This window comes from Pezoporus flaviventris, unplaced genomic scaffold (assembly GCF_033815535.1).
Source record: "Pezoporus flaviventris isolate CSIRO_AGI_PZ_B2104156 unplaced genomic scaffold, CSIRO_AGI_Pfla_v1 ptg000040l, whole genome shotgun sequence".
Lineage (NCBI taxonomy): Eukaryota > Metazoa > Chordata > Aves > Psittaciformes > Psittacidae > Pezoporus > Pezoporus flaviventris.
This window is the reverse complement of record NW_026892588.1, coordinates 1047778-1074742: the sequence shown is the minus strand read 5'-3', so window position 1 is coordinate 1074742 and position 26965 is coordinate 1047778. Positions and strand designations below refer to the sequence as shown.

Sequence of the window (26965 nt, the reverse complement as noted above, 5' to 3'; positions counted from 1 at the left end):
AGAGGCTAAATCAGAACAGTGTTTATCTGAACTTGGTGCAGAGAGTTGGGCAGTGAAGCAGACAGAGCATTCTACTTTGGAAAGAAACCATGTATTCCCGTGACTAATGACAACAAAAGAGGGCAGGGGTAAAAGTGGCAATTAGGACATGGGAAAATGTGCATCTCATTTAAGAGTGCAAGGCTTCACTTGTAGCTAGTTCAGTGCTGCAGACTTGGTGCACATTATACTGTGGTAACAAATCTGAACGTTTGCCTTACCTGGAGTGATCCTATTCTTGCTACTATATACTTTCCAATTGGACATCTCTATAAAACTGTGCAAGGTTCACTGGCAAAACGAAGCCTAAAGCAATTACCTCATGATTCTTTTTCATTTTAATGAAGCAAAATGAGGGGGCTTCTCCCAAGACAGGAGGTCTTTCAGCTGTCCTTCTGATTCACACTTTCTGTAAGAAATACTCCCTTCAGAAACTGCAGTGCCTGATGAGTAATGAGCAGGATTTTCTGAAAGCTTTTCTAGGTAAGACAGTTGGAGCCACAATCTGCCTGCCTCATCAGAGAGCCTTTTTAGTGAGCAGCGTGTTTATTGTGATAACTCAGTGAAACACAGCTGGTGACAAGAATACAGTTTTGCTAGGGCAGTCATTTGCATCAAGCTTGCCATACTGTCTCTGTCTCTGAGGTGTTTAATGATCACTTGGCACACTGGGTCCAGCAGCCACTGAAGAAGAACTGGAGCAATAATCTTCTTTATCTACAGAGGGAGGTAGGAATTGGATTAATACAACTCTTCCTCAGCAGCATTTACTGGCATGATCTTGTATATTCCCTGCGCCTGATCCATTAGTTACTTACTTTTATTAAGGGGCAAGAGAAAGGCAGATTCCATGTGAAGGGTTGTTCCTGCCACCTTTGATGCAGTGATAACATTCTGAGTAACTTCATTAAGTATAAAAACCATTTAACATATACTGGTCTTCATAGCAATATGAAACTCCTGGGAGCCAGCACCATATATTTAGAGTCTTGAAACTAATGGAATCCATGCAATTGTAAAACAGTTGATACAGATTTTCAGTTCGCGCAGTTGAACTGATATGATCACGTAGCAGCTTCTAGATCTATAGTAATGCAGGAGTGTCTGAGCTATAACCAACAGAACTGGCCTCCTCTTTACTGTCCATGTCCATCCTCTTTGCATGTCCGTGTGGGAATCATTGCTTCCAGGAGGTTTAGGTAATTCATATTAAATGCTTTGACATCTTATATGAAAAGCTTTGTGGTACTGCAGAAACGCGTCACATGTGGTGGCATGTTTTTCTTAGTGTTCCTGCATCTCTAGTGAGTATCACAAACATCCTGTCTGTCTTGTAGCCCTGGGGTTCATAGCTTTGCTAAGATGCAGAATTTATGGTTTCAAATCACTAAGTGTGTGCATATACCACTTTAGTTCCTGCCAGTATCTCAGTAGGAGTTGAGCATTGCCCCTAGAGATCTGTAGTCACCAGTAAAAGGGATTTGTGAAATGTAAACTAGAGATTCAGTCTATGAGCTTGACAGGTTTGTTTGCAGATCCCAGTTACTGAGATTCAGGTACAGTGCCAACCTTCTGCAAGTCTGCTCTTGTTAATTTTATACAAACCTAAATTCATTTTTAATCTCATTATTTTTGTTTTATACATTGATAATCGACATGTGATTCTGCAGTGAAAGCTCTAATAGTATGTTTGCCTGTGCTGTAGAAAATGCCACATGCAGTTTCCCCCCCTGTCTTAATGTTGATGCTCAGCAAGGTATGTGATTAGAAAAAGTCAATTTCAGTTGATCCTATAGGACCTGTTTCAGTGCTGTAGGGTATTAGCAACATCTTCCTTCACTTGAATGCATGGTGAATGTGCTAAGAGGGCAAATCAAGCTTCTTTGTGGTATCTCACTTTCTGTACACCACTCTGAAAGGCAAAGTTTAGGCCAAGCTGGACAACTCTCACTGAGGGAAACCTGTGAAAAAATTCTTGAAGCACCTGGTTCCTTTTATTTAATGAATACTTCCAGATACTCATTTCCTGTTCCATAGGGCCCCAGATGTCTTCCTTTTTTGTTTAATACAGACATTCCCTTCTTTCTTCAAGAATCTCAGTGTTGCTTCTTCAGGGAAATAGGCATCTCAGCTGTAGTAGAGATAGTGCAGTGGCAGAGGCAGCCTCCTTGCTCCTGTGTGTTCTTTCTATGCCTAGACACATTTTTATTATGTGAAATCGGGTGTCCTGTTTTGGAGACCTTTCAGGTAAGTACTCCTTTTAAACTTGCAGATGCTTCCATGCTAAAGGCGAATCTAGAAAAGGGGAGCAGTTATTTGTTTCCTAATATATTTAAATTTTGGATTAAGAAACGCATTGTTAAGCTCAGCAGGGTACCTGCCAGTCATGTTCTTATCTCAGACTTTGATTGCTGGCCTATGTGCCTTACTTCCTTGCATGTGATGGAAAGGTTGGATGTCATAAGGCTGTGCTCTGAGATGTTCACTTCAGGTTTTCCAGTGTCTGTGTCTGGCTAGATTCAACCAAAGTGGTGCTGGCATGTTAACTCAGGGTTGCAACAACCTTCTGCTTAGTTTACTGAAAAGGGCTCACCAACAGCTGGTTTGTTTGCAGTGTGTTGTATGTCATCCTGTCTTCTGTGAAAAGGCTGTAGCTGAGGGCATGAGAGGAGCTACATTTTGGATTAGGTAGACACTTGGAGTGAAGAGTGTAGGAAATTAACTGCACGTGTGCAGCTGACGGGAAGGATGGAGAATGGGAAAACAGTGAGTAAAAGTCTGTGGCATGGCAGGGACTGGGAGAGAAACTACTAGAGAAACCACTGTACCTGAGAGATGACAGAAAATACACAGTGGTTCCTAGAAAAATACCTTTGTGTGGGTTTGCTGAGAAGTCCTAAATCCCCTTCAGTGACACCGGGCATGGGAAACTGTCTATTTTGTCTGGCTGATCTGAGATTTCCCTGCTTTAAGTCATTGGGTTTTTTTTGGTGTATATTCTAATACCAACTGTTTCACAATTCATAGCCACTTTGGTGTCTGTCTCTCCTAAGGAAACATGCAGGTAGATCTTTCATGGCTGGCTCAGGTAACCCAGATAACCTCTGCGCCTGATTAAACCTGGAGGGACTGGGTAAATGCTGCATTCTCAAAATACAGCAAGTACTTCACTCCTTGGCTGTTGAGTTCAGCCAAGCAGTGAATGGGAAAAGCAGACTCTGAAAATTTAGTCTATGCCATGAGCAGAGGAATTACCTCTGAGATCTTTTGGGGAGGCAGTTTACTATTTACAGTGAGGAAAACTTTGGTATTAGTCTGTAGATACTGTATAATTCTTTCATCACTGAGACTGCAGAACTTCTTAAGAAAATTAACTAGTTTGCAAGGACATATCTGCTTGCTGAGTACCTTGAAATGAGCGCCTCTGAAAACCCACAGCTCTGTTTCTAACGGTTTACATCTGGAACAAGGAAATCATGGAATGGTTTGGGTTGCAAGGGACCTTAAAGCTCATCCAGTTCCAACCCCCTGCCATGGGCAGGGACACCTTCTACCAGACCAGGCTGCTCCAATCCCCGTCCAACCTGGCCTTGAACACTGCCAGGGATGGGGCAGCCACAGCTTCTCTGGGTACCCTGTGCTGGCACCTCAGCACCCTCACAGGGTAGAATATTTTCTTGATGTTTAAGGGAATATTTGTAATAATTTGGGTATGGCATCTGAGAGAAGCCGCATGCATTTTTCTGAATCCCACAGTAGAGTGGAGATGTTTGTCAAGCTTTGAAAGTAATCAAATACAGAAACAAACCTCTGGCTGTACAGAGCTTTTTGTTTGGTACTCACAAAGTACAACTAACCCAAAAGTTGCTCTGATAGAAAAAAGTCTGTCTAATGGTGGATCCTGGTATAAACTGATAAAACAGGCTGCCAAGCTCTCTGCCACCTCAAACATTGCTGGAAGCCACAATGAACTGCAGGGTGGTGATTCTTCCAGCTAATGTCCAACAGAAAGGGGAATTTGGCCTCATGGCAAACGTGGCTCTTAATTATTACTGTCAGAGACTTCTTGACTGGGAAGCCTCTGTTGGTATTACAAGTCACATGGAATCCTGATACTATTTACAGTGATGATCTTTATAATGCCTGAGCAGGGATACATAATATTAGCAGTTGGGAATTAATATTGGTTGGGAATGGATCGCAAAGGCAATGATCTCATGAATGCACTGTGCCCTGGAACAAAAACTAGTAGAAAAGCATGATCCTGATCTACCCCCAGAATGAATGTGATGAAATGGGGAAAGCAGGTAGAATAAATAGGATGATGAAAGAGGAAAGATGACATGAATTTAAAAAGAAAAGTAGATTTATTAGTGAAATGTGCAGTGATAAATATATCATGTGAAAATTTCCATATCCACAAAGTTCTGTAGGTGTACAAGCTCGTATGTGGTTTAAAGCCAATAGGGCATCCAGAGACAATCTGCATAATGTGACCTTTCCTGATCATGTTACACTCACAAGTCTTGTTTAATATGGCCAGACACCATGGAATTTAAAATCTTTTAAAGAAAAGATTTTGTTCTTCAAATTTCTATCACAAACATATAAAACCCCAGTGGCTTTCTTACAAGGAGGGCAAAGAAACATCAGTGTTCTTGGCTTTAATCAGTGACAGCAAGTATTAGAAGTAATGCGCTTTTGTGTGTTTCTGGTATTTCTAGTTCAAGCGTGATGTCTCCTGGTACATGAGCAAGCGTGCAGTCACCTCTGAACAGTAACACCAGCAATCTCTGAGGAGTGGGTGGGCGATGACAGAGAAAATGCCTCTTATGCAAGGCAGCTGCAATTCATGTTGAAAACTCATGTTTAGGCACACCAATGCAGAGCAAAGTAATAGATACAGAAAGGAAGGATGTGATGAAAACATCATGTTTGCCTTTCAAGCTGTGGGGTTTGGTTTGTTGATTGTTTTATTTACCTTTTTTTTTTCTTTGCAATAGAATAGGTTGTTTGTATTCCCAAGTCAATGGAGTTTGGAGTTGGTGGAAAGCAGGAACATCTGATATGCCTGTTCAGGTTTATCTTGTGGTATCATGGTTAATAGACAAGAAGTTGCAGAATGGTATTTGTGCATAATTTTTTATCTAGCCCAAAGGTTTTTTGCATATTTCTGTCCCACCCGGGTTTTTGTCAAGATGGGGCATGATGTGATTTAGTCATGTCCTTACAGTTGAAGTCAGAGTGAATAGAAGCTTAGGGCGTAGCCACCTCTTTATACTTTGTGTTGTACTGCTAATGAGTAGAGCCTAGATAAGTGTTCTGAATGCTCACGCCACTTCTCTTGACTCACTTGACTCCTAGCACTGAAGTGTTCTTGGCAATGATACGCCTGTGTGATTTGTGGGCAGTACTATCACTTGTATCTATAGGATTAAGAGTTTCCTGTATAGTGGCATCGTGCCCGCACAAGTGAACATCAAGTACACCCAGGGTTTTCCTTTCTGCCGCCACATATCTGCTGTATGGCATGGGGCACAACATGCACGGTTGGTGACTATGCCTCATGGAAGTATCTTGTCTGCCTTATAGACATAACTCTTAAAAGAATGGTTTTCTGAAGGAGCTCTCTATAGTTTGGCTGAATGCATCTTCTTTCCCTGTCTCGTCCTCCCCTGTAAATCATGAGGGCATTCACTGGACACACGTATACATCTGTTTTCTCTTCAGTTAGATAGCAGGTGGGGTGCTCTGCTTTTCCTTGGCAAATACTCTGACGTTCCTGCAGACTTTGAATGCAGAACTTTCAGGATTATAAATAACAGCTTGAAAAGGAGCAAACTTCCTAACAGCTAAGTAGGAATGAAATGTTCTACTAGGCATAGTGGGTGGCTTCATGAGAAAATATGAACCCCTTATAGCTAATCCACACAAATGCTCTAACTTGGAAATATTTCATAATTATAAGTCAAGAAACAAACCAAAGCATTGGCTGTTTAAGTGAGGGGTGTCTGAGTACAGTTGACAGGTGTGTTTGGCATGACAGGTCAGTTAACCTGTCCACTCCCAGTTGTCCTGCCAGGACATGGCCATTCTATTTCTGAGCAGGTATTCTGGTACTCCTTTGACAGGTGAAGGGCTGGTGGCTCCTGGGAAAGTGGATGGTTGGGAGCAGATTACCACTGGAAGAGCAGCTTCTCTAGCTCCCAGCTCTGAGGAAAGAGAGTGCATGGAGATGGCCAAATTAATGTTGCTGTCAAATGACTCATTCCTGGCATGGTTTCTTGAAGGGTCACATGGTTAAGGAGCACAGCACACTGTGTGTGTAGAGAATGGTCTTTCTGGACATCCCTAGTATATCCAATTATTTGTAGTCCTATTAGAGACACAGGTCAGATGGCATGTGCCTGCAATGGTTTGGATTCCAACCCAAACCATTCTGTTATTCTATGATTCTTTCTCATTATCTTCTCTACAGCACACACTTTTGAAGTGCTGTGTTTCCAGTCGTACCTGCTATGTGATCACTAAAAAAAGCTATAAAATGGAGACAGGTACAGACTCCAGCCCTGAGAAGAAAAATTGCCCATACAATGATCTTTCTACAGTTTGGCTGTTCTTACATGCCTATGGGATTGGTCTCTGTAAACTGCTAGAGAAATGGTGCCACTTTTGAATAGATCACTAGGCTCTGGCACAGGAGGATGCCATTCTTAGGCATGTTTGTTAGACATTGAAGAAAAATCTGACAGTCTACATATGTCAGCCCACATGAAGGCTGATGTCCAGTGCCATCTCATTGCGCTTTTCTGCATATGCCTCTGTGGCATGTGGGGATTGTTCTGCTGATGAAGAATGTGCTGTTAATTATTGTAAAACCACTAAACCTGGATTTTACATTTGATTCCCATTAAACATTTGACAAGCCTTAGTTTAGGGCATTAGGGCATGCAACAAAAACATCTTAGCAGGGGAGAGAGTCTTCCCATCTCATCTTCTCATTTCCTTCCCATTCCATTTTCTCCTCCCATGCAGCTCTCACCCTCACTGCGTGCATGGGAGGAGCGCTGTATTTCCTGCCCAGCCAGACAACCTGGGCTGGAAGGCAGGAGTCTTTTGGGTGTCAAGAAATTACTTCCTGTGACAAGAGGCAAAGTGTCTGTGATGTGTCGCTGTGCTCTTGTTCAGAGGTACTGGGAATACATGTGGACCTGCGCAGTGGTGGCAGTGAAGACTGGGGAGTTCTGATTGCATCTTCCTTTTGGTTTATGTCCTACGTATTGCTGGAGCTGTGAAATCTCTCAGGCCCCTGCAGTCAGTGGCTGATTGTGAGATTTGGCTGATACATGAGTGAAACCTAATGACTCCCTGAGGACTGTTCTCCAGTCTTTGGATGTGAAAGATCAGAGCATTTTTACAAGCCTGGTTTCAGCTGCTTCCTTTGAAGAAACAATGAAGAAGTTTTCAGGGCCCAGGCAGAGCTTCGTATTGCAGAGATTACAGTTCAGGCAGCGGGCACAACTGCCAGGGGAAAATTTTGCCACTTTTGCTTTGGCACTACGAGAATTGGCATCAGTCTGTGCTTTTGGCTGTTGGCAGGAGGAGCTGATCCTGGACCAGCTAATTGACAAAGCAGCAGACTGGCGAATTCGGGAGAAGCTCCTGATGGAACTTAGTACCTTAACTCTGGCCGAGGCAGTGGAGCTGGGATCGCAGATGGAGAGAGTGCTGCAGAAACCTTGTCCCACCTTTATTTCAGCTTTAACAAAGCAGTGGGAGAACTGGAGTGGCACTAGTAATACCTGGAAGATAAGAAATGATAATTGCTGTAATCATTGCTACTGCTGGGGAAAGAAAATAGCCCCTGCTCTCACAACAAAATACGACCAAGAGAAGCAAAATCAATTCATCCCATCTTGTCACAGCCCAGCGTCATCTGCACCGGTAATGGGGAGACAGCAGTTGGTCTGGGACCTGAGATATCCTGCCACTTCACATACAAAACACAGGAGGGTCAGGAACCTCCAGGTAGGCTGTTGATTGCAAAGTAACTAGAAAAGGGTGACAGAAGACTGAACAAGGGCATCTGGGACCAGACTGTTGAAACTGTGGGTCTATTGTTATACAGAATCCTAACTCTAGACTAAGTTGCAGTCCTGCAGGTTATCATGCAGTTATCCATCACTACTTGAACACTTAAATAAAACCCTTTCCTCTCTGGAATGAAGGTTTTGGCTGCCTGGTGTTATATGCAATGACTTTTGCTTTTTGTCTTTTGCAAGACTTAAATCTTGTGTGGAGGCTTTTGGTGAGGAGCAATAGCAGAAGTGGTGCCTGCACTGATTCTTGTATATTGATGTGCTGGCTGGAGGCTTCTGCTTAAAAGAGCTGGCAGAGAAATACTGCTATCAATGGAGTTTTAAGCTTGGTACAAAAGGAGGCTGTTTAATGCCTGAAGGAAATCTTCTTATCCCTTTATAATACATAGGAACAGAATTCATTTCTGTAAGAGCTAAGATTTGTGGAAACCTCCATCGGTCCTTATCTATTGTGCTTTGGAATATAATGGTCATGCGATAAAGCATCAGATCAATATAGATATCTGTAAATAAACACAGATAATAATAAATAATATATAAGGAGGGGACAGGCCAATGGGCATCATAGATATAAGTCCATATTTGACGTACCTGTGGAATAAGACTGAGTCATAGAAGTTGTGCTGTAACATATCTCAGTTCACAGTATTCTGCTCAATTTTAGTCTAGGCTTCCTACTTCTGTCTAGTGGCAGGAGACAGGACAGGAGGATCAGTTCCTTTCTTTTCCTTTTTCCTTTTGCTTTTCCTTTTTCTTTCCCTCTTTTTCTTTGTATGTGTGTCTTGGTTGGTTGGTTTTATTTCTTTTTCATTAAAGGGCATATGATTTTAACAACATTTTTGATTCTGATAATCAACCCTCTACTTGATTCTCTCTGTCAGATCAGTGGAACTAGCCATTTTGTAAGGCAATAACAGGGTTTGGAAGAATGGATACATTGATAAGGAAACTTGATGGAGCCAGATCCAAGAAAAGAACAATTGGTAGCAGAAGTGGTAGTAAAATAAGAGGACTTATTTATAAATAATGGTAGTAAATGGTAGTAAAATAAGAGGACTCTAAACTTATAGTAAAATAAGAGGACTTATTTTACTATACTATTTTACTGTACACTCTATACACTTATAGAGTGTACATGGCAATGGACTCTTCAAACAAGGTAATTACCATTGAGCTGCACAGAGGCAAGCTGAAGTAGTCTCTCTCCAAAAGGCTAAGAGGCAATGGTGGTTTTGAGTGGTTTTAAGATGTTTCTCCTTGTGCCGCTTGCTTTGTCCTTGCTGAACTCTGTGCCATGTGCTGAGCAGGCAAGCTGCGTCCACTCACAGCTGCCCTGACTTCCCTAAGGCAATTATTTGTGATTAGCTACCATAATGTAATTAAATGTTTAGGCTGTCCTGAGCAATTGAGTATTGTACCTCTAATGCCTCTTATTAGTGCTATTTCTGTCAGGTAATGAAAAAAATTACTGAGATTAAAAATATCTGGTGCTCTTTGTGTATTCAGCATTGGAACAAGCAAAAAGGCTGACTGAAGAGAACATGAACTGTGCTCTGATCTGGAGCAGTGATAGCAGGATCTTCAAAGACCTAAAAATGCATGATTTGCATCTTTTTGCTTCCTTTTAAATGTCACTTGATCTTTGTGGTTATGAGCAAAGTTGAGGTCTGTTTTGTTAACTAAAGTTTTACAGCTTTTTTGGATGTTCACACAGGTCTCTGTGCATTTTTCTTGAGCTGATGGCATCAAATGAGACAGCTTTTGCATGGTTTTTGTTGACCTGGTAATGGTTCTAAGGCCAGTGTTGTGCCAATCAAAATCACTAGGCTATAGGTACTGTAGTCCTGACTCTGCAGTGCTGAAAGCTGGAGTTTGGCATAAAATGCACATCTTTGTTTGAATTGATAAGCTCCCAAATTTTTCTGTGTATGCAAGTGGCTAGGTGAGGAATTGTGGTATGGAGCAACTGGATCTTTCTCACCTCTGACTGTTCCCTACCGCATGGGGTAATTTGCTACTATGTGGGTAAATATGCAAGGCAGTTTGGGAGCCTGGGAGCAGTTGAGGAATGAATGACTTGATATAAACCCCTCCACTCCTGCTTCCTGCTCACAATCCTGCTGCCCTGGATTTTCTTCTGCAAGATCTTTTCCTCCTTTCTGCACATTGCCAAGTTGGAGAAACTGTGTGTGATAATTTATTACAGCTTCTCTCACATCCTACAGCCCTAACCTTACAATACAGAAAGCCAGATCCTTCTCACTGAACTAATCAGTGACATGCTTTGTTGCTAAAGTTTAGGGAATCCAAAATGAACACTTCAGCTGCAATCCTTGAATATCCCTTGGTATTAAAAAGGTATGACAGACCAAGAAGCAGTTCCTCCACCTGAAGAACTAAATGGATATAATTTGTGATCCTAGTTAGGTGCCAGAGGACCTAAGGTGTGGACAACTTCTGTCCTTTTGGGTGTCTGTAATATTGCAGTTTTGAGGCTTGAAATGAAACGCTGCAGTTAAAAGGACTGGGTGGTATGTGCTGTTTTGCAGTGTGAGGTCTTTTCTATGCTAAGGTGTGGGTCTGGTTCTTTGAGGCTTTTCTTGTATGTTATGCTTTCTAGACCCCTCATCTCTTCAGGGGATATTCTTGGGCCTTTTCTGAGCTCTGCACCTAATATGTGGTTGCCTGTAGTTGCAGAGAGCAATATGGGTTGCATGTAGAGCTGGAGTGCTACAAGAGTACTTTGCTTATGACTGCTCTCTGTGTCACCTCTTTTATAATGGCCCCCCTGGGCCTGCCTATCACAGTAAAACAACTGAATGAGCATCTGTAAGTTAATAATTACTGAATTAGAGGGCTACAAGGAGCCCAAAAAGGTCTTCTCATCTGTCCTTCCACTGAGGTCAGCTCTACCTATGTCATTCCTCTCAGATGTGTATCTAATCTATATTTAAAGTCAGAAAGTGGTGGTGACTCCATGCTATCCCCTAGGCAAGCTGTCCAGTTTTTCATTATCCATACTGTTGGTGGCTTTTTGATTTTCTCTCTTTCAGTCTTAACCTGTTTCCTTTAGGTCTTGTTTTATCTGTCCTACATTTGGAGAGAAGATTACTACTTTGTATCACTAGTTAAAGATTCTTTTTACATTGTGTTCTCTTTCTGGACTGCACACTGTACTTTCAATATTTTTCCATAGCTTTTTCATCCTAGATCATTCTTGTTCTTCTTGCTAGGACAAAAGGGAATGGTTTTACACTGACAGAGAAGAAATTGAGGTCAAACATTAGGAAGAAGCTCTTCTGTGTGAGGGTGCTGAGGTGCTGGCACAGGGTGCCCAGAGAAGCTGTGGCTGCCCCATCCCTGGCAGTGTTCAAGGCCAAGTTGGACAGGGTTTGGAGCAACCTGCTCTAGTGGAAGGTGTCCCTGCCATGGCAGGGGGTTGGAACCGGATGAGCTTTAAGGTCCCTTCCAACCCAAACCAGTTTCTGATTCTATGATTCTTTTGACTATTGCCACTTGCTCCATGCATCCTGATATAGAATACACATCAAGCTTTCTTGAAGATTCCCACAGAGGTCTTACCTGTGCTAAGCTTAGGTTCCCCATGCCACTGTAAATGCTGTATCTATTGTTTTAGACATGTATTCTGGGAGTGTCAGAAAATCCCTGGAAGCCATGTACATGAATAAGGCAGGAGTCTTGTGGCAAAAGCACAGTTGGTAATTATAGTAACTCACCCGTGTAGTGAGTTAGTAAATCTAATCTAAATCCAATCAAGTGACCTCAAATGAAGTCATCACTGTGCTAAAAGGTTCCTGGAAATGAGCAGGATCTCAGAGAGAGAAGGGAGCATTTTGGTCACAGATTCATACAACCCTTGTGGATCTTGAAATATAAGGCAGGGCTTATGTGACCTCAATTCATCTCATGAGTCAGGAGGTTTCATTAATTTAATCTTGTATTTACAGTTCAGCTCTGAGGTCAGCAGGTGTTACCATTGTTTTAGAGGAGGAACTAAGATGAAATCAGCTATCTGGGGTCAAAGGAGAAGTGAGGCATTAAGCTGGATACTAGGTAGCTACATCAAAAAAGGCACTGGAGTCACTTCCTAAGCCCCAACAGCTGAATGGCCTTGCATCCCCATGTAATAGTGTGCAGGGCACTTCACCTTCGGTCCAGATCTGAACCTCTGGACACTCAACAAGAAAGGCTTGCTCTTCCTTGCAGTGAGCCATGTGGACACAGAAAGGGTTTGAGCTTGAATAGGAGCAGTGCACTCTGATCACATGTGTTTCAGCTGCAGATCAGGCCTAGCATTGATGCAGTTCTTGTGCCTATAGTGGTGGTGTTAAAATACCTGTAAATAGCCTTTCTACTTTTGGTCATGTGGAAAGGGTTTGCAAAAAAGGTCTTTGCAAATGGCACAACTTCCTGCAGATGACTCCATGCTCTGTAACAGTGTTGCTAGTTAAGTTTTTCTTGAAATTTGTTATTTTATACAATATATGTTATTTCTGCTTTTAAAAGCTCACTGAGGAGATTTCTTAACCACTGTGAAGAGGAGGAAGAGACTGAGCAGGTTGCTGGCACTGGAATCTCATGTCACCCAGCTAGCTTAAACTCAAACATGTTATAAGGATGCAAACTTGCTGGATTCAGTTCACTTCCTGAACTTGTGAGCAAGACTTAGTCTGTCTTTGTTCTACGTCTGAGACTCATCCTTCCCATGTTCCTCATTTTACTGCTGACTCCAGGTCTGATGCAGTCTGCTTATAAGAACTGCCTTTGGCTACAAAGCCTGTCAACCGGCTTTCTGCATGACATTAGCAATAGTCCAGAGGCCAGCTTATTGCCTTCAGGGCAACTGTGTGAGAAGCAGCTACTGGAGGTCAGTAGGGGCAGTTGGGGAGAGGAAGTCCTAATGTATTTTATGCATATGGAGTGATAAAGAGCAGGAGTTAACCTGTAGATGAAGGTCAATGACAAGAAAAGGAGGAAAAAACCCTATTCTGACTATCAAGGCCAGACTGACTTTGTTGGCAAAGCTCTTAGTTAAAGCTACCAAGAACCTTAGTTAGTAATGGCAAGTCAGGCTGGGACATATGAAAGAATAATGATTTATTCATATTATTTGTTATTATTCATGCCACATGATAGGGGTTCATGGTTAACTGAGTGTCCCACAGAGCCCATCTCACTTCTGCCTTCTCGTAGAATGCATTCCTGCCTAAAAGGCAGTAAGAAGGAATCTACAAATGTTAGGTGCGTTTCTGTTCTGCTAGCCCTGCCAGTCCCCAGCTGATGTATATACAGGCCTTTTAGTCGTGTCTCTTTCCTCACTGCCCTTGAGGTTTTCTCCTTTGTTTGCATAGTAGTCTGCGTGAGGAGACCTCAACCCTCAGAAAGGCATTAGACTCAACAGAGAAATGAAAAGATAAAGGTAATGAACAGGGGCTGAGGTGGGTGAATTCCTGGCTCTGCTGCAGATGCTCTGGTATGACTTGAGCAAGTCATTTAAATATGTAAAATGAAGATAGTTTGTCCTCCCTCTCCCTGTTTCCCTCCCTTTATCATACATAATTAGACTATAAGCACTATGGGGCAGACACTCTCACCATGTTTATCCAGCACTTAGCACAATTAGGTCATGAGTTTTGTAGCATCTAGGAACTCAGCAGTACGATGTGCCAGAGGAAGGGTGTTTGGTGTAATAATATTGTAAAAGGGCTGATAAAAAGGAGTACCATGACCGCAGAAATATTAGTTCAAAAGCAGACAACATAATCAAGAGGAAGATGCAGTGGCTGAGTGTATGGGGCAATTTGTGATGGTGCTTCCAGCAGTGGTAGGAGGAGGTCAGGAAAAACAGGATTCTGTATCAGTCACTGCCTTGTGTCTCCCAGGCTTTATCCTTTCCTTCAAAATGCTCTTTTAATTAACAGTCTGATTTATAACTGTCTGCATAAATGATTTTCTTGGTTAAACAAAGAAAGCTTACGGCTCTAAAAATGGGCTGAATGATTAGATTGTAAGACAAACAAGCCATATATCTAATGACTTTGCACTTCCACCTTCTCTTCAGACCCATACTTGAACACTGAAGTGCTGATCAGTGAGGTAACATCAGTAGGTATCTTGTGGCTATGTGTGCACACATACACTTAGGATTTCTTGGACCACTCTTTGTCTTTAATGGAGTCTTTTTTCCAATAGCTTTCTTCTTTGGAGACATTTCCCTTGTCTTTGAAGTTTTTGTTGTTTTTCTACTCCTCCGATTCAGCATTCTTTCTACAATTTCTCAAAGGCACTCAAGAAAACAGAATGGCTTCTAAAGGAAAGAATTGAGTTGCAGAAAAGGTAAATACATCTATGCATCTGCCTTGGAGAGAGATTAATGGCGAAAGTTAGACTGAGGCAGATGTACAGTTGCCTCCATGACTGAGGCAAGAGCTTAGTCCTCAGTTTCACAGGAGCAGTAATGTTTCCTGCACATATCTTCACACTCTGTTTTCTACATGAACACAGTAACTTTGGGAACTTTTGTTTTGTTTTTTTTTTTATTCTGGGGCAGTCTTGAGCTTTTCTGTGTTAAAAAACATAGGGGGAGAGTAGGAGGGAGGGAGGGAGGAAGGCTATTGACTTGGCATTATAGGGCAAGCAAAATGTATCCCTGTTTTCATGAAAAGTTAATCAGAATTCTAGCAATATAAGCTTTCCATGTGCTGAAGGCAGAGGTCCAAGGAAGCAATGTATTATTCCCTTTTAAATTTGCCAGCAGAGGGAGCATTGCAATGTAAGGAATGCAGATGCAGGCAGGTTGCTGGAGTCTGAATTTGAGCTGTTCACGTTCCGAATTTTATTTGACATATTATATTGTTGTGTTGACAAAAAAAAAACTTTTTATATTTCAGAACAGTAAAAATATTAATTATTTATATAGTTTAAACTTTACATTTCAAGAATGAACCTACCTAGTTAGTAACTTGGCTAAAACGTAGAATTTCTTTTGGTACAAATAAGCTGTCAGTCTTTGATGCACTTGTGAGAATAAATATGCAAATATTTTTGTAATGGTTGTGTCTGATATTGCTGCACTGAAAACAAGTGTGTTCCTGGTGCAAACTGCAGTTTGTAAAATGGAAGAATTAAACCACAAATGCAAGATACAGGGAGCCATGAACTTTTCAGGTTTGTGTGGTCGTATTGTAGAAATGACAGCTTGCATATTTATCTTCTACTTAACACAATAAATCTTCATGCTTCTTCGTTGCCTCACCTCTTCATATGCTGGGCAGTCTTATCTGGCTGGAGCTAAAGCAGTACTGAGGAGTTTACTGGTGTGGCTTTTGACTGCAGCACAGCAAGACCCCGGAATGCAGTTTGTATTTATTAAAGGGAGTATATTTCTCTGTGCAAGCTAGGTGTGACCAGGCGCCCCATAGCAGCCTCTAGATGGCACCCAGATGACACATTGTTACTAGAAACTACTACACCTTGGCCAATACGTTTTATCTTGGCCAGCATACCTGCTAAACTGTATGTGGTCAAAGGAGGGAGATAATGGCTTTGGCTCTGGGCTATAAAAGTGTTTTCATATTGGAATTGGCTTGTTGAAAGGAATCAGAGAAGCACTGTGGAGTGTAGCAGGCCCCCTGCTTGTGGCATTTTTCTGCTGATGCAGTCCTGTACTTACCAAGTGTCATGAGACAGCATCATGGTGGAGGCCCAGATTTACCCCTATGTCCAGGTTATTGAGCATAATGTCGAAGCACTCACTGAACAGAAAAAGAACATGGTCACTCAAGCTGGCAAGAGGGGGAAACACACTGAGGTTTTGGCAGTTATGATGCTCTTATGATTTTAGATATTTCACTTATTCTGTGCATTGTTTTTCCGTTGGTTCCAACCCTTTGTCCCTCTTGCCTTCATCTGACACTGCCACCTTAAGTGATGGTAGCTGCTAGAGCCTTCTGCAATTGCTTATGTCTTGCTGATTTTGGAATTGCTTAACCATTCCTAGGCTGTCCAGTGAAGACACTACATACAACCAGAGCAAGACATTTATGCATAGGGTGTCTCATGCTGTTTCCTCATGCCAGTAGTTGTTAGTGTAGTGCAAGTTCTCATAAATCAACAGAACTGGCTTTGTGATCTTTCTCAGCAAAAACTAATTGCACTGCTTGGGAACAATGGAAAGCTCAACCATCCCTTTTGTAAAAGGGAGACAGGTTCTTTTAGTGACTTTATATATGAATGGTTCTACATATAAAAGCGTTCCTGCAAATAGTGGTGTTACTGTGTGTAGATGATTAACGAAACTGTGTCATCAAAGTCCTAAAGGACTTAGTGCCAATGTTACTTTTTTGGATGCCTGTACATATCTGCACTGACTGAAGCAAGAACTTCCTGGGAAAGTTCTGCTTTGCTCATCCATCTGTGAATTTTGTTTCCTCTTGTACAACTAAGGAAACAACATTCCTTAAATGTTTGTGTCCTGCATCGAAACCTGAATGTGCTTTGCAAGTAGACCGTCATCATTCTGTGGTTATAGAGTGCTTTCCTCACTAGCCACAGAGGGCTTCATTTCTAGCGTCTTTGTTGCCTCTCGAACTGCCACTTGTGCACAGAGCAGAATGAGTCTGAAAGTTCAGAACCACTGCTGACGACAGCATCGCTTGCTCAGCAATTCTTATCCAGGGGAGGTGCTGCATGTGCTCTTACTCATATTGTTTTGCTTTTATAGGCGTCTGTAGCACCTGTAATATCCACTGAAATGACAGACAATTCAGAAAAAAAGTGTTTTTCTGCTGACTGAGAAACCAAGTTCTGTCTGAGGTTAATGTCTTTAAATCTGCTTCTTACTCATCAAGTGTAACAAGTTTTGCTTTTACAAGGAGGTAGTAGAAGATGGAGGCTTTGCCCATGTGCCCTTTTCCTTTTTCATTCCCTTCTTTCCATTATTCATGATGAAAGGAATTAAGAAAAGGGCTTGGATAGCTGGATTTGATCAGGAAGATAATGTGAGGCCTTGGGGACATTCTGTGGCTATCTTAAATGATGTTTTCTTTATAGTTTCTAATCTGAATCTCTGCTGGGTCATTTTCCAAGCCCCAGTAGATCAGTACAGAGGGGTTCTGGGTAGGTTACAGCTACTGCTCTATACCCTACACTATGGCCTCCTGTCTGAAGCCCTTTCCCAATGGGAGCTTTTTTGAGGGGTAGTTGTGTCACCACTAATTTAGAAGTCTTTTGCAGTCTCTGTGCTTCTGTGTTATGCAAACCCTGAAAGACGCAACTCTGGCCATGTAAGAGGGCTCTCCCAAAGAATTTTATGTTTTCCCTTCAGAGAAGAAAGCTTTGCATGTGCGTTCATTTGCCGCACACAGTTCCCCTGAGCTAGGCCTGTGACTTTTTCTTTATACCAGGTAGAATGCAACCTCTGACTGCCATCCAGTTTGCTTTAAGGATTTCTGTGCATGCTTTGCATGTGTTTAAGTATGAGAGAGAGCAGGCAAGTTGAAACCATTAATTCTGACCCTGTATCTTTTCCACAAATGTGTTTGAAGGGCTTTTTCTTTACAGCTCTGGTGACTGAGGTGTGACTGGTTCCCCAGGATGGCAGCTGTGCTCCATCATTGCCATGAAGCCTTTCTGAACTCTGTGACAGAACTTCTTGTGAAGAGAACACTTTTTTGTGCTGTGTTTGCCTTAAATCCAAGAACATAATTTCATTTAGTTCAGGAAAAGCCATTTCTGAGTGTTCTGTAAAGGTCTTCCCAGGCATTTCCAAACTGTCAAACATCCAGGTTTCTAGAAGTACCATTACCTTAGGCCACCTTTGCTAGCCCAGTTGGACAAGACTTATTAGGACCTTGAGGCTGGACTTCTCTTTCCCTTGCTCCAAGGCTGTCCCATTTGGAGCAGAGATATGTCAAAGGCGCAGAAGGAGAAGCTGGGTATTTCAAATGCTCTTTCTGTCCTGTGACTGAACATACCTTTGGGGTTTACACAGATTTTAGAAATACAGAATCTTACCTAGAGAAAAAATTATGCATGACTTCCTTGACAAATAAAACATCTTCACAAGATAGGAGTGCCTGGGCCTATGGCAGCAGATGTCACATATAAGATGTCAGTCCTTAGTCAGAGGGCAACTTCGATGGAAGGTACCTTATGTTATGGAGGTAGAGGTCTTCACACATCAAAGTCACGAGTTTTATTTTGCTTGTGACATTAGGTTGACATGATTATATATGGCTGCATCCAATTATAGCAAGGCAGATCAGTAACTTCTATTTCATGCTATTTTCTTGGCACATTTTAGAGACACTGAAAGAGATGCATGAGAAAAGCAGGCAGGGGTAGCTTTGCTTTGATTTGTCTGTTGTCTGTGAAGTGCAAAAGCCTTATTCCAGAAGTAGTTCCTTCCATATTTTTTCCAGGCTTTTGTCCTCCAACTGTTTTTCTGCTTTGAGATTGAAGAGGTGCATGAACACACAACTCTGTGTCCATGGATGCTGAGGTTTTCTCAAGAATCCTTCCCTGCCTTTCATAATTTGACGTTGGAAATTCTCAGTGTAATCTCATGGAAAGTAAAGACATGAGGACTGTTGTCTAATCAGTAGCCTAGTTGAGGGTCACTGCCACATATCTACTCAGTTCTCAAGCGTGTGTTTGTGTTAGGAAGACAGGGCTGTGTCAAAGGACTTGCCCATTGTAAACTTTCCCTCTTCTGCTCTGAGTTCTCTAGATTCAATTTTTACAGGGGAAAAAAAAAAAAAAAACAAAAAAAACCCTGAAAACAAACCAGGTAAACAAACAGTAAAACACAAAGAGAAATAACCCCACAAATTCTGACAATATACACACTGCAGGTTGGGAGGAAATTAAACTGCATATGGTACATGGTCAGAGCAAAGGCCTCAGCTGCAGGTACCGAGAAGCCAAGGACCCGCAGAAGAAGATAAAAATGGCAGTGTCTGCTTGTTGTTTGCTCTGTTAGGACTTCTTCCCTGGTCACTGTGGGAACTTGAGTGAGTTCATGAATTTCAGCCTTACTAGAGGTCATCTTTATGCTTCGCTTGTTTGTAAGGCCGAGGGCTTTGACAGACATAGCAGGAACTGAAGCTTCTATGTCCTCTCCTTCCACAAGGGAACTCCATCCCAGTGTACATCTGGTAGAGTAGGCCCCACCAGGCTGATAATGACCCTCAGCAGCACTGAGAGCACATGTTCAGTCTTGGGCCCAGTCCAGGATAGCTGGTTGACATTAATTGCTGCCTTTCATACCTAGAATTCATTTCCTCATTTCCTGCAAGGTATGGAGGCATTTGTGAGACCTCTGCCTCTGACTTAATTGAAGTTTTTTGTATAATACCCATTAAAAACAAATAATGTGTTTGGAAGGGGTCATAGTCCAAATATCCTGACATAGCTATGTTTGGAATGATAGATAGACTGTCAGGGATCTTTGCCCTAATTTTTTCTGTAATTTAATTCATAATTATCCTTGGGAACAGTTGGGCATCTTCATTACTTTGTTCCTACTTGCCTGAACAGTTTTTATCTTATTTTATTGCCATCTGTAAGTCTGTGTTCAGAACACTGTTGAAGAGGCAGGGCTGTAACTGCTGAACAGCTGCTGCTGTACTCACTGCTGTGTGAGCCAACTGCTCACAGTTTATGCTGCTACATCATTATGTGGAATGCTGGTCTGTGCTGCTTTAAGGCTAGGTCATTTCTGTCCTGGTGGTAGAGGAATTGGACATTATTAAAGGACCTCAATTACGTGTATCGCTGATTGCACACAGTAAAGGATATTTTGCTGTGCTGGTTATGTGACTTGTGTTGCCATCCTAGTGCAACTTGGTCAGGTTTAATGGTGTGAAAGTGACTTTTTGACTTTGTTTGAAGCACTGCATCCTCCCCTCCTTCCTCCATTCAATTTTGTATTTTCCTTCTTCTGTCAAGAGAGAATGCCAGTCTTCTTACTTAGAGTCCCTTTTGGAAATAACCCCAGTGCCTTCCCTTTTCCAAGTTACCCTCTGTTTGGAGTCTAGAATCAGAAACTTTGATGTGTTTCCTTTGGTGTGATTTGGAATTTGGCTTCCCGTATGAGGATTCATACTTCCTCTGTGACAAAACACCCTGATGAAGATGACATGTGACTCAGGCTGAGGGAGCTTGTGTTCTAGTTTGATTGTTGCCGTTCACTTGTGGGTTGGACATTTTAAGGAGTGTTTTTCAGTTTTGATTTTCTCAGTTTTCACATTTTGAAATGTGCTGATCATTCTTTTGATGAATGTTAGCAAAACCTGGTTAAAAAGGCATCCAGCATTAGGGTTAAAGGCTGCTGTTTATATAGCTTGTCATTCTCGATATTAATGGACTGAGGCTGGAGTCAGTTAGGTATCTTTGTTGGGGGCATATGTAGAACTTCTGACAATAGCTGTACCTGAAGCTGACAGATGGCAGAACTATTTTTACCTTGGGAAAGCTTGCTGTGATTTTATACTTTAAACTTGGGATATATCCAGACTTCTGATGGTTGAAGAAAAGAAAACTGAGACTCTCCCAGGGTAGCTGTCTAGAACAAAGACATTTCCTCATATTGACAGTGTGGTTTTGATCTCTCTGCTCTGATTTGAGTGTGCTCTGATGACTCATATCAGTAGTGCTCCCAGTATAAGCCTTCTGGAAAATGAAATCAAAGACTTCTTTCACCTTTGGTGCAGGCTTTGGTATGGGTAGTATCCAGTTATTCAAGTGCAAAACTGTTCTGCATATATTTGTGTCACATTTCTGCAGTTTGCACAGGAGCAGTTACTTATCAGCTTTATCACATAAGCCTCCACCTCACATTTGAAGATGGATTCATTAGAGTTTTTAAATCTACTGGCAAGGGGTGAATTACATTTGACTGACTTGGATATGAAGTGTGTCTTGGTATTGGGCTCTGAAAGATATGGCCAGAAGAAATTTTGGCCTCTGCATAATTACCTATTAAAATGAGGGGGAAAAAATAAATGAAGAGACATTAAGAAATAAAAAGTAAGAAACAGAAAGAACTCAGGACCATCAATAAGTAAAATCTCAAGTATAACTTCCAAAGACATCAGTGAGTATTAAATTAATTGTGTTACAAGTCCCTTTTCTAACAATAATTCATGCTACCCTGCTGCTGTGGAAAGTCATTGCTAAGTTATTCTTTTCTGTTTATTTGTAGGCCCCAGACCCAGTTGAAAACTACATCAGTGAAGGAGAGTTTGAAGATGATCTGAGTTCTTCTACCCCGAGCACGATAGAGCTGGAGATACGAGGATCCAGCCAAGAAACAGATGAAGATTATTTTGAGACCCTGTCACATCAGAGTGGATCTTTGTCAGATGTGAAAACTGAGCCTTTTGAAAGTGCATCAGACACAGAATCTGTTTCCAGTGATGTAACTGGGGAAACTCACTTGGATTCAAACTGCCTTTTAACTGAAAGGAAAAATCTGCGCTGTAGTCTTCCTAAAGCAAAGGCAGAAACAACCCTTTATGAACTGCAGAGCTCAAGGCAACCAGAGTTCACCCAGCAGGTGCAGTTAGAAGTGTCCTCCAAAATAAAAGCAGCACTGAGCCAGACTGAATTTTGCATACAATCTGTAAAGTCAGAAGGTGAAGAATTGGGTGATAAAAAGCTAACATTAACCAGTGGTATTTCCAACACAGAGAACCAAGTCAGTGAAGAGGGTATTGTTTCACAGTCAAACAGAAAGTGTGTAGCAGTATTGCAAAGTAAAGCAGATTTTGAAAGCAGTAAAGTGCACTCCTGTTCCAACTTAGTACCTATAGAAGATGATGTTACAAGACATCCTGCAGTATTAAGCATTGCTTGTTTCAAAGCAAACTCAGAAAGCTGTTTGATTTTTCCTAAGGTACAGTCAGATGCAGCATCAAGCTGTAGTTTGCCTAACCTTCATTTTGAAACAAATGGACCTAACTGTAAAAGTTACACTGAGACATCCGACTGTAAGTGTGAATTAGACTCTATGTTCAGTATAAGATGCAGCAGGAGGAACTCAGTTGACAGTGAGAAAACTACAGGTAAAGGGGTAAAACATGGAAGTACAGACATCATGTTGACATCAGACTCATTCTTTTACCAGAGTTGCTTTGAACCAACATCTCGGCCACCACTCACAAGGTCAGAGATTACAGAAGGTAAAACATGGCACAGCGTACCTGAAAATATCAGTGCTCAAAGCAAGACAGAATATGTGGAGAGCTGCATTCATCTGACAGACAAATTTAGATGGTCATGTTCCAGAATACATCTCCAAGGGCTGGATTTTGAATACACTTGCAAAAACTTAGAAAGGGTAACTGTAAGCCCTGAAAAGGCAATAAAAATAGAGGGCAAATATGGCATAAAAAGAGCTTTTCTTACTACTGACATAGACTCAGATGAGCATCAGCTTTTTCAACCAGAAGGCCCTCCCAGGTGCGCTGATTATTATTTGCACTCTAAATCAGAGACATGTGGCCTTAGCCCAGAAGCAGTAGGTACCTGTACTGATAGCTTGTCTTCTACACAGATTGATGCTTGTGAGTGTAATCCAAAACAAAGAGAGACTTCATCTGCCCTGCACTGTGAGCCAGTGATCATAAATGCTGAAGAACTTAAAAGAAGTGACCAGTATAAAGCTGAAAAAGATCTGGAAGCAGACAGATTCCCTGATGCAACTGATGTAGAATCTGGCATTGATGACACTGAGAACCTAGCATCTTATCATGTAGGTTTTCCTGCTATTGTGGAAAGCAGAGATTGTGATTGTTCTGTAAACTACATCTCCAGTGGTAGAATACAGTGGAAAAGTTTGAAGGAGAATGGCTTTGAATCTGAACTGTCAAGTATGGAGATCGTGGTAGGGGAACAATCGGTAGAGGATTCTTCTAACCTTGACTTGGCTTGGAAAGTCCTGGAAACACCACTGCAGCCAGGTGGTATTAAAACAGGGGCAAAACACAAGGAGTCCATGCAGCAAAATACAAGTTGTAAAACTGGTGCCTTAAGGAGTGACTCTGAGCTAGGAACAAATGAGCATCCTGCACGGAAAGAAAAGGATGAAGACAGTGTCTTTGCTGTTGAAATGACTTCTAGATCAGATTATATAAACCAGAGAAGGCATTTAATGACTCTTCCAGAGTTAAAGCCTGCTCTAATCATAGTATCTGTAGAGCAGAAAGGATTACAGTCCAAGACATTGCATGATAACCTTCCTCCTGAAGTGGTAACTGAAACATTGAGTAATGTAGAGAAGAAGGATTTGATGTCTGCTCATACTGTCAGCAAAACTCATGATGAGCCAGAGAGAGTTCTGAGTGAAAGCTGTAGCTGTGAAGAACGAATTGTGGCCATCCACCCCATTCCTGGTAGTGCAGAGCTACTTCCTGGTACAGATACAGCTGAAGAAAACGCAGAAGTTTCACAAGAGAAAAGAGAGAAAACAGATGCAGTTTCATCCTTAGGGTTTACCTGTAATAATTCCATGGTAACAAGTGCAGAAGTGGACTTTGGGAGTGTTGCTATAACACAGGGCAATGATACGCTTAGTGCAGAAAGTCAGGCAGATGGATGTGAAGAAGCGCTTTTAAACTCACATAGTGGAAGTGGTGTTATGATCTCTGAGAAAGAGCCCTATAGAATAAAGACTGGTTTTGAATCAGAGATAGAACAGATCAGAAAGTCACAGGCTGAAAGAGGAGAAAACCAGGTGTTTAAGGAAGAGGAATTAAAAGCACATCAAGGCAGAGAGGAAGGCTCATATATAGCTAGTGCAGTAACACTGGAAGCGTACAGTGTAAGCAATTTGTGTCAGGGGGATGGTGCTGATGTTGATCTTCAAGGGCCCAGCATCAGCTCTGAACAAGGAATAGCCGGGCAAGGAAGTGAAGGCTGTAATGGTTCAAAGGAACAAATAGTTATTTGTGAAGAACCTTTTCCTAGGGAAGGAAAGGAGGGCTCTGCTGCAGAAGATACAGCTAGCCCAAGCAAGGATGGTACACTGAATATAGATGTGTCTGATGTCTTTAGCTGTTCTGTGAAAAGGCAGACTCATAACACTTGCATACTGGGCCTGGATAATATAAGTACATGCAGCACTAACAGCGAGGAAATGGATGAGAATTCAGTGCATGTCCTGGGAAGTAGCAGCAGTCTCTACAAAGTGCAAAAGCCAACGAAGAATGGGAATAGTGGGAAAGCTTCCAGGTTTTTAGTATTCTCAAAAATGACATCTTTCAGGAAAAGTAAGCCTACCACAGCAGAAAATCAGGGAAGTAGCAGCTTTTTTGGCAGCAAGGCAAAGTTGGAAGACCTGGATGCTGGGAAAGAGGATGAAGACACTGAAAGTTTACAGTCTTTCAAGAGCTGTTCATCTGGCTCAGTCTTCCACAGGAAGGAAAGCTACACCTCTGAGTACTCTGACGATGATGATTTATTCTATGAGAGACCTGCAGGATTATTCAATAGAATGAGCCTGAGGAAGGCTTCTGGTTCTGGTCGGATACTGATGGAAGATGTAGATACAAATTCAACTTCTCCCACACTGGCTGCTGTCAGATATGCAGATAGACAAGTTTCAGGTTCATCTGAAAGCAATGAAAGTGAACCTGTGGAATTCTCTGGGACTAGAAAATCATTCCCTGAAAATGAATACAAAAGAAATAAAACCCCTGAGGGGAAGAAGTTCAGGACAAGGTTGGCCTTGGCACACAAATCCCTCTCAAGCTTATTTGAGTCCAAATCTCCAGAAAAAGAAAACAGTGAGCAAATCTCAAGCTCAAAAGTATCAGTGAAAAATGAAAAGGAGAAAGCCAAACTTCGCCAGAGCACCTGGAAAGCTTTTCTGAAAAACAAGGAAGCAGATGGACTAAAAAGGCCTGGCTTAGCAAGTTTATCACCAACACAGGAGGGTCTTAATGCAACTAGCAGCCATGTAGTGAGATCAGTGTCAGTAGAGCGACAGGATAGTTCCAATGGACACACACATTTTAAACCAGAAACAGGTAATGGCTCCTCAGCAAACACCAACTGTTTGGACACGTCTGTTGAGCCTGTTGATGTCTCTTCGCCTGCAGGTATATGGAGAAAACGAATACAATCCCATGACATGGGCATGAGGTACTCACAGAGTTCAGACTGTGATGAGCAACAGGAGGCTCTGAGCAACAGTTTAAATACTTCTCTAGAAGAATACTGGATGAAATCTCCATTTAGCCCCACTGACTTGCAGTTGCAATTTAATCAGTCAAGTCCATCGTGTCCCCAGCTCTCAAACGCTGATGGTAAAGACATGCCTTGTAGGCCCATGAGTCCTAAACCACAGAGCCCACGATCCACACCTCAGCACAAGAGCTTCCGCTATCCTGGAAAAATATGTGCCACTTCAATGATCTCTCTTGGGAACAGCTCTGCAATTGAAAGCAATTTGGAAGCTCCTGAGAGACCAAAGACACTGAAACCCAGAGGTAGTCTCTTACTTTCTGTACACTCACTGGACAACGAATACCAGAGGGATGACAGTGGCATAAGCAGTCAATCCCAGATCAGCTTAAACACGGCTTCTTCCATTAGTGACATGCTCCGAGACAAGGTGAGTTGTTGTCTGGGAATGATCAGGTGGTAGTTTGCTTTGCTGTCTTTTAATATGGTTTAGGAATTCTGGTGGAACTCTTTTTTAATAGCTTAACGAATGCTTTGATTAGATGGGTGTGTAAATACTGTCTTTGCTTAAGATAGGTAGTGCTACTTAATCTCTCCGTTCCTGTTCAAGACTGTATGAATTGAGACAGTCTTTAAAGGAGGATTTACCACAAAAATCTAAAGGAATGGAGTCATCAAAACAGCACTAATACATGATATACATCAGACAGATTACACACACACCACCCTGTGTTCAACCCCAGCTTTTAGCTGGGTTTTACCCCTCTTAAGGCAAAATCGAGCGATGTAACTGGTGTATACCAACTAAGTTTCTTACAGTGAAAAGCAATATAGAAATCAATACCCATTGCTAGTAATCACTTTTTAAGAGGTAAAATCTTTAGTAAGTATCTGTCTTTCAAAGTACCCTGAGTCTTTCGCAGTCACCATAACTACCCTTTCATTGCCGCTAGGAGTCCTTTTCTGCCTTTTGTGCAGTAAACAGGAAAAAGCAACCCAAACCCAACAGGGACTCAGGCTCTCCTTTTCATGTTGTATTGTAATCTACTCCTTGTAACACATTAATTTTCTTGTGATAGGCTGGATCTCACAGAAAGAATAGTATCTTCAATAGGGATTTCTTCATTGGCTGAGGCCTTTAAAAGCAGAGGCTTCTGCTGTCAGTAGGCTTTTAATCCCAGGTAGGATTTCTCAAGTTGTAAATATCTGGGAGTTTAGGAATCTCTTTCAGCAGCTAAGCACAAACCAGCAGAGTGACTGAGACTGATCTGTTAGCTGAGATCCCAGGACTTGGCTTGATCATGCTACTTTTTCAGTGTTGCTGACGATGTGTCTGGAGCTGTTCTGCAGCTGAGGGGTCAAAGTATGAATAAAATCATTGACCTGTAAATGATAACCCAAAATAGCATCTAGAAGAGAGTGGAGAGATGAGGAATGTGTAAAGCCTTGAACAGGCATGACCACATCCTATAATATAACCATTAGGAGCAAATAAGTAATTACTTAAATTGATTGCTAGATTAAATGATTCAAAGAAAACCATGAAAAATGTAAATGGTATCTAAACCATATGAAAACAGTTTAATTTTCCTTATTCTTCTGGAGGCTGCAGAATGTGA

At 41.8% G+C, this 26965-nt stretch overlaps 2 protein-coding genes across 3 annotated transcripts in view; both read left to right on the top strand.

Annotated features, from left to right (window-relative positions):
- Positions 1–26965, top strand: part of PLEKHB2 (pleckstrin homology domain containing B2) — a 476827-nt gene that overhangs the window by 277439 nt on the left and 172423 nt on the right. The window lies entirely within an intron of this gene.
- The window catches only part of ARHGEF4 (Rho guanine nucleotide exchange factor 4), a 217293-nt gene that overhangs the window by 79955 nt on the left and 110373 nt on the right, over positions 1–26965 (top strand). For both annotated transcript variants that reach the window (XM_061465392.1, XM_061465393.1), the window contains one exon: positions 21364–25776. In XM_061465392.1, coding sequence (XP_061321376.1) covers positions 22171–25776 — 3606 coding nt within the window. In that variant the 5' untranslated portion in view covers positions 21364–22170. The remainder of the gene's footprint in view (positions 1–21363; positions 25777–26965) is intronic.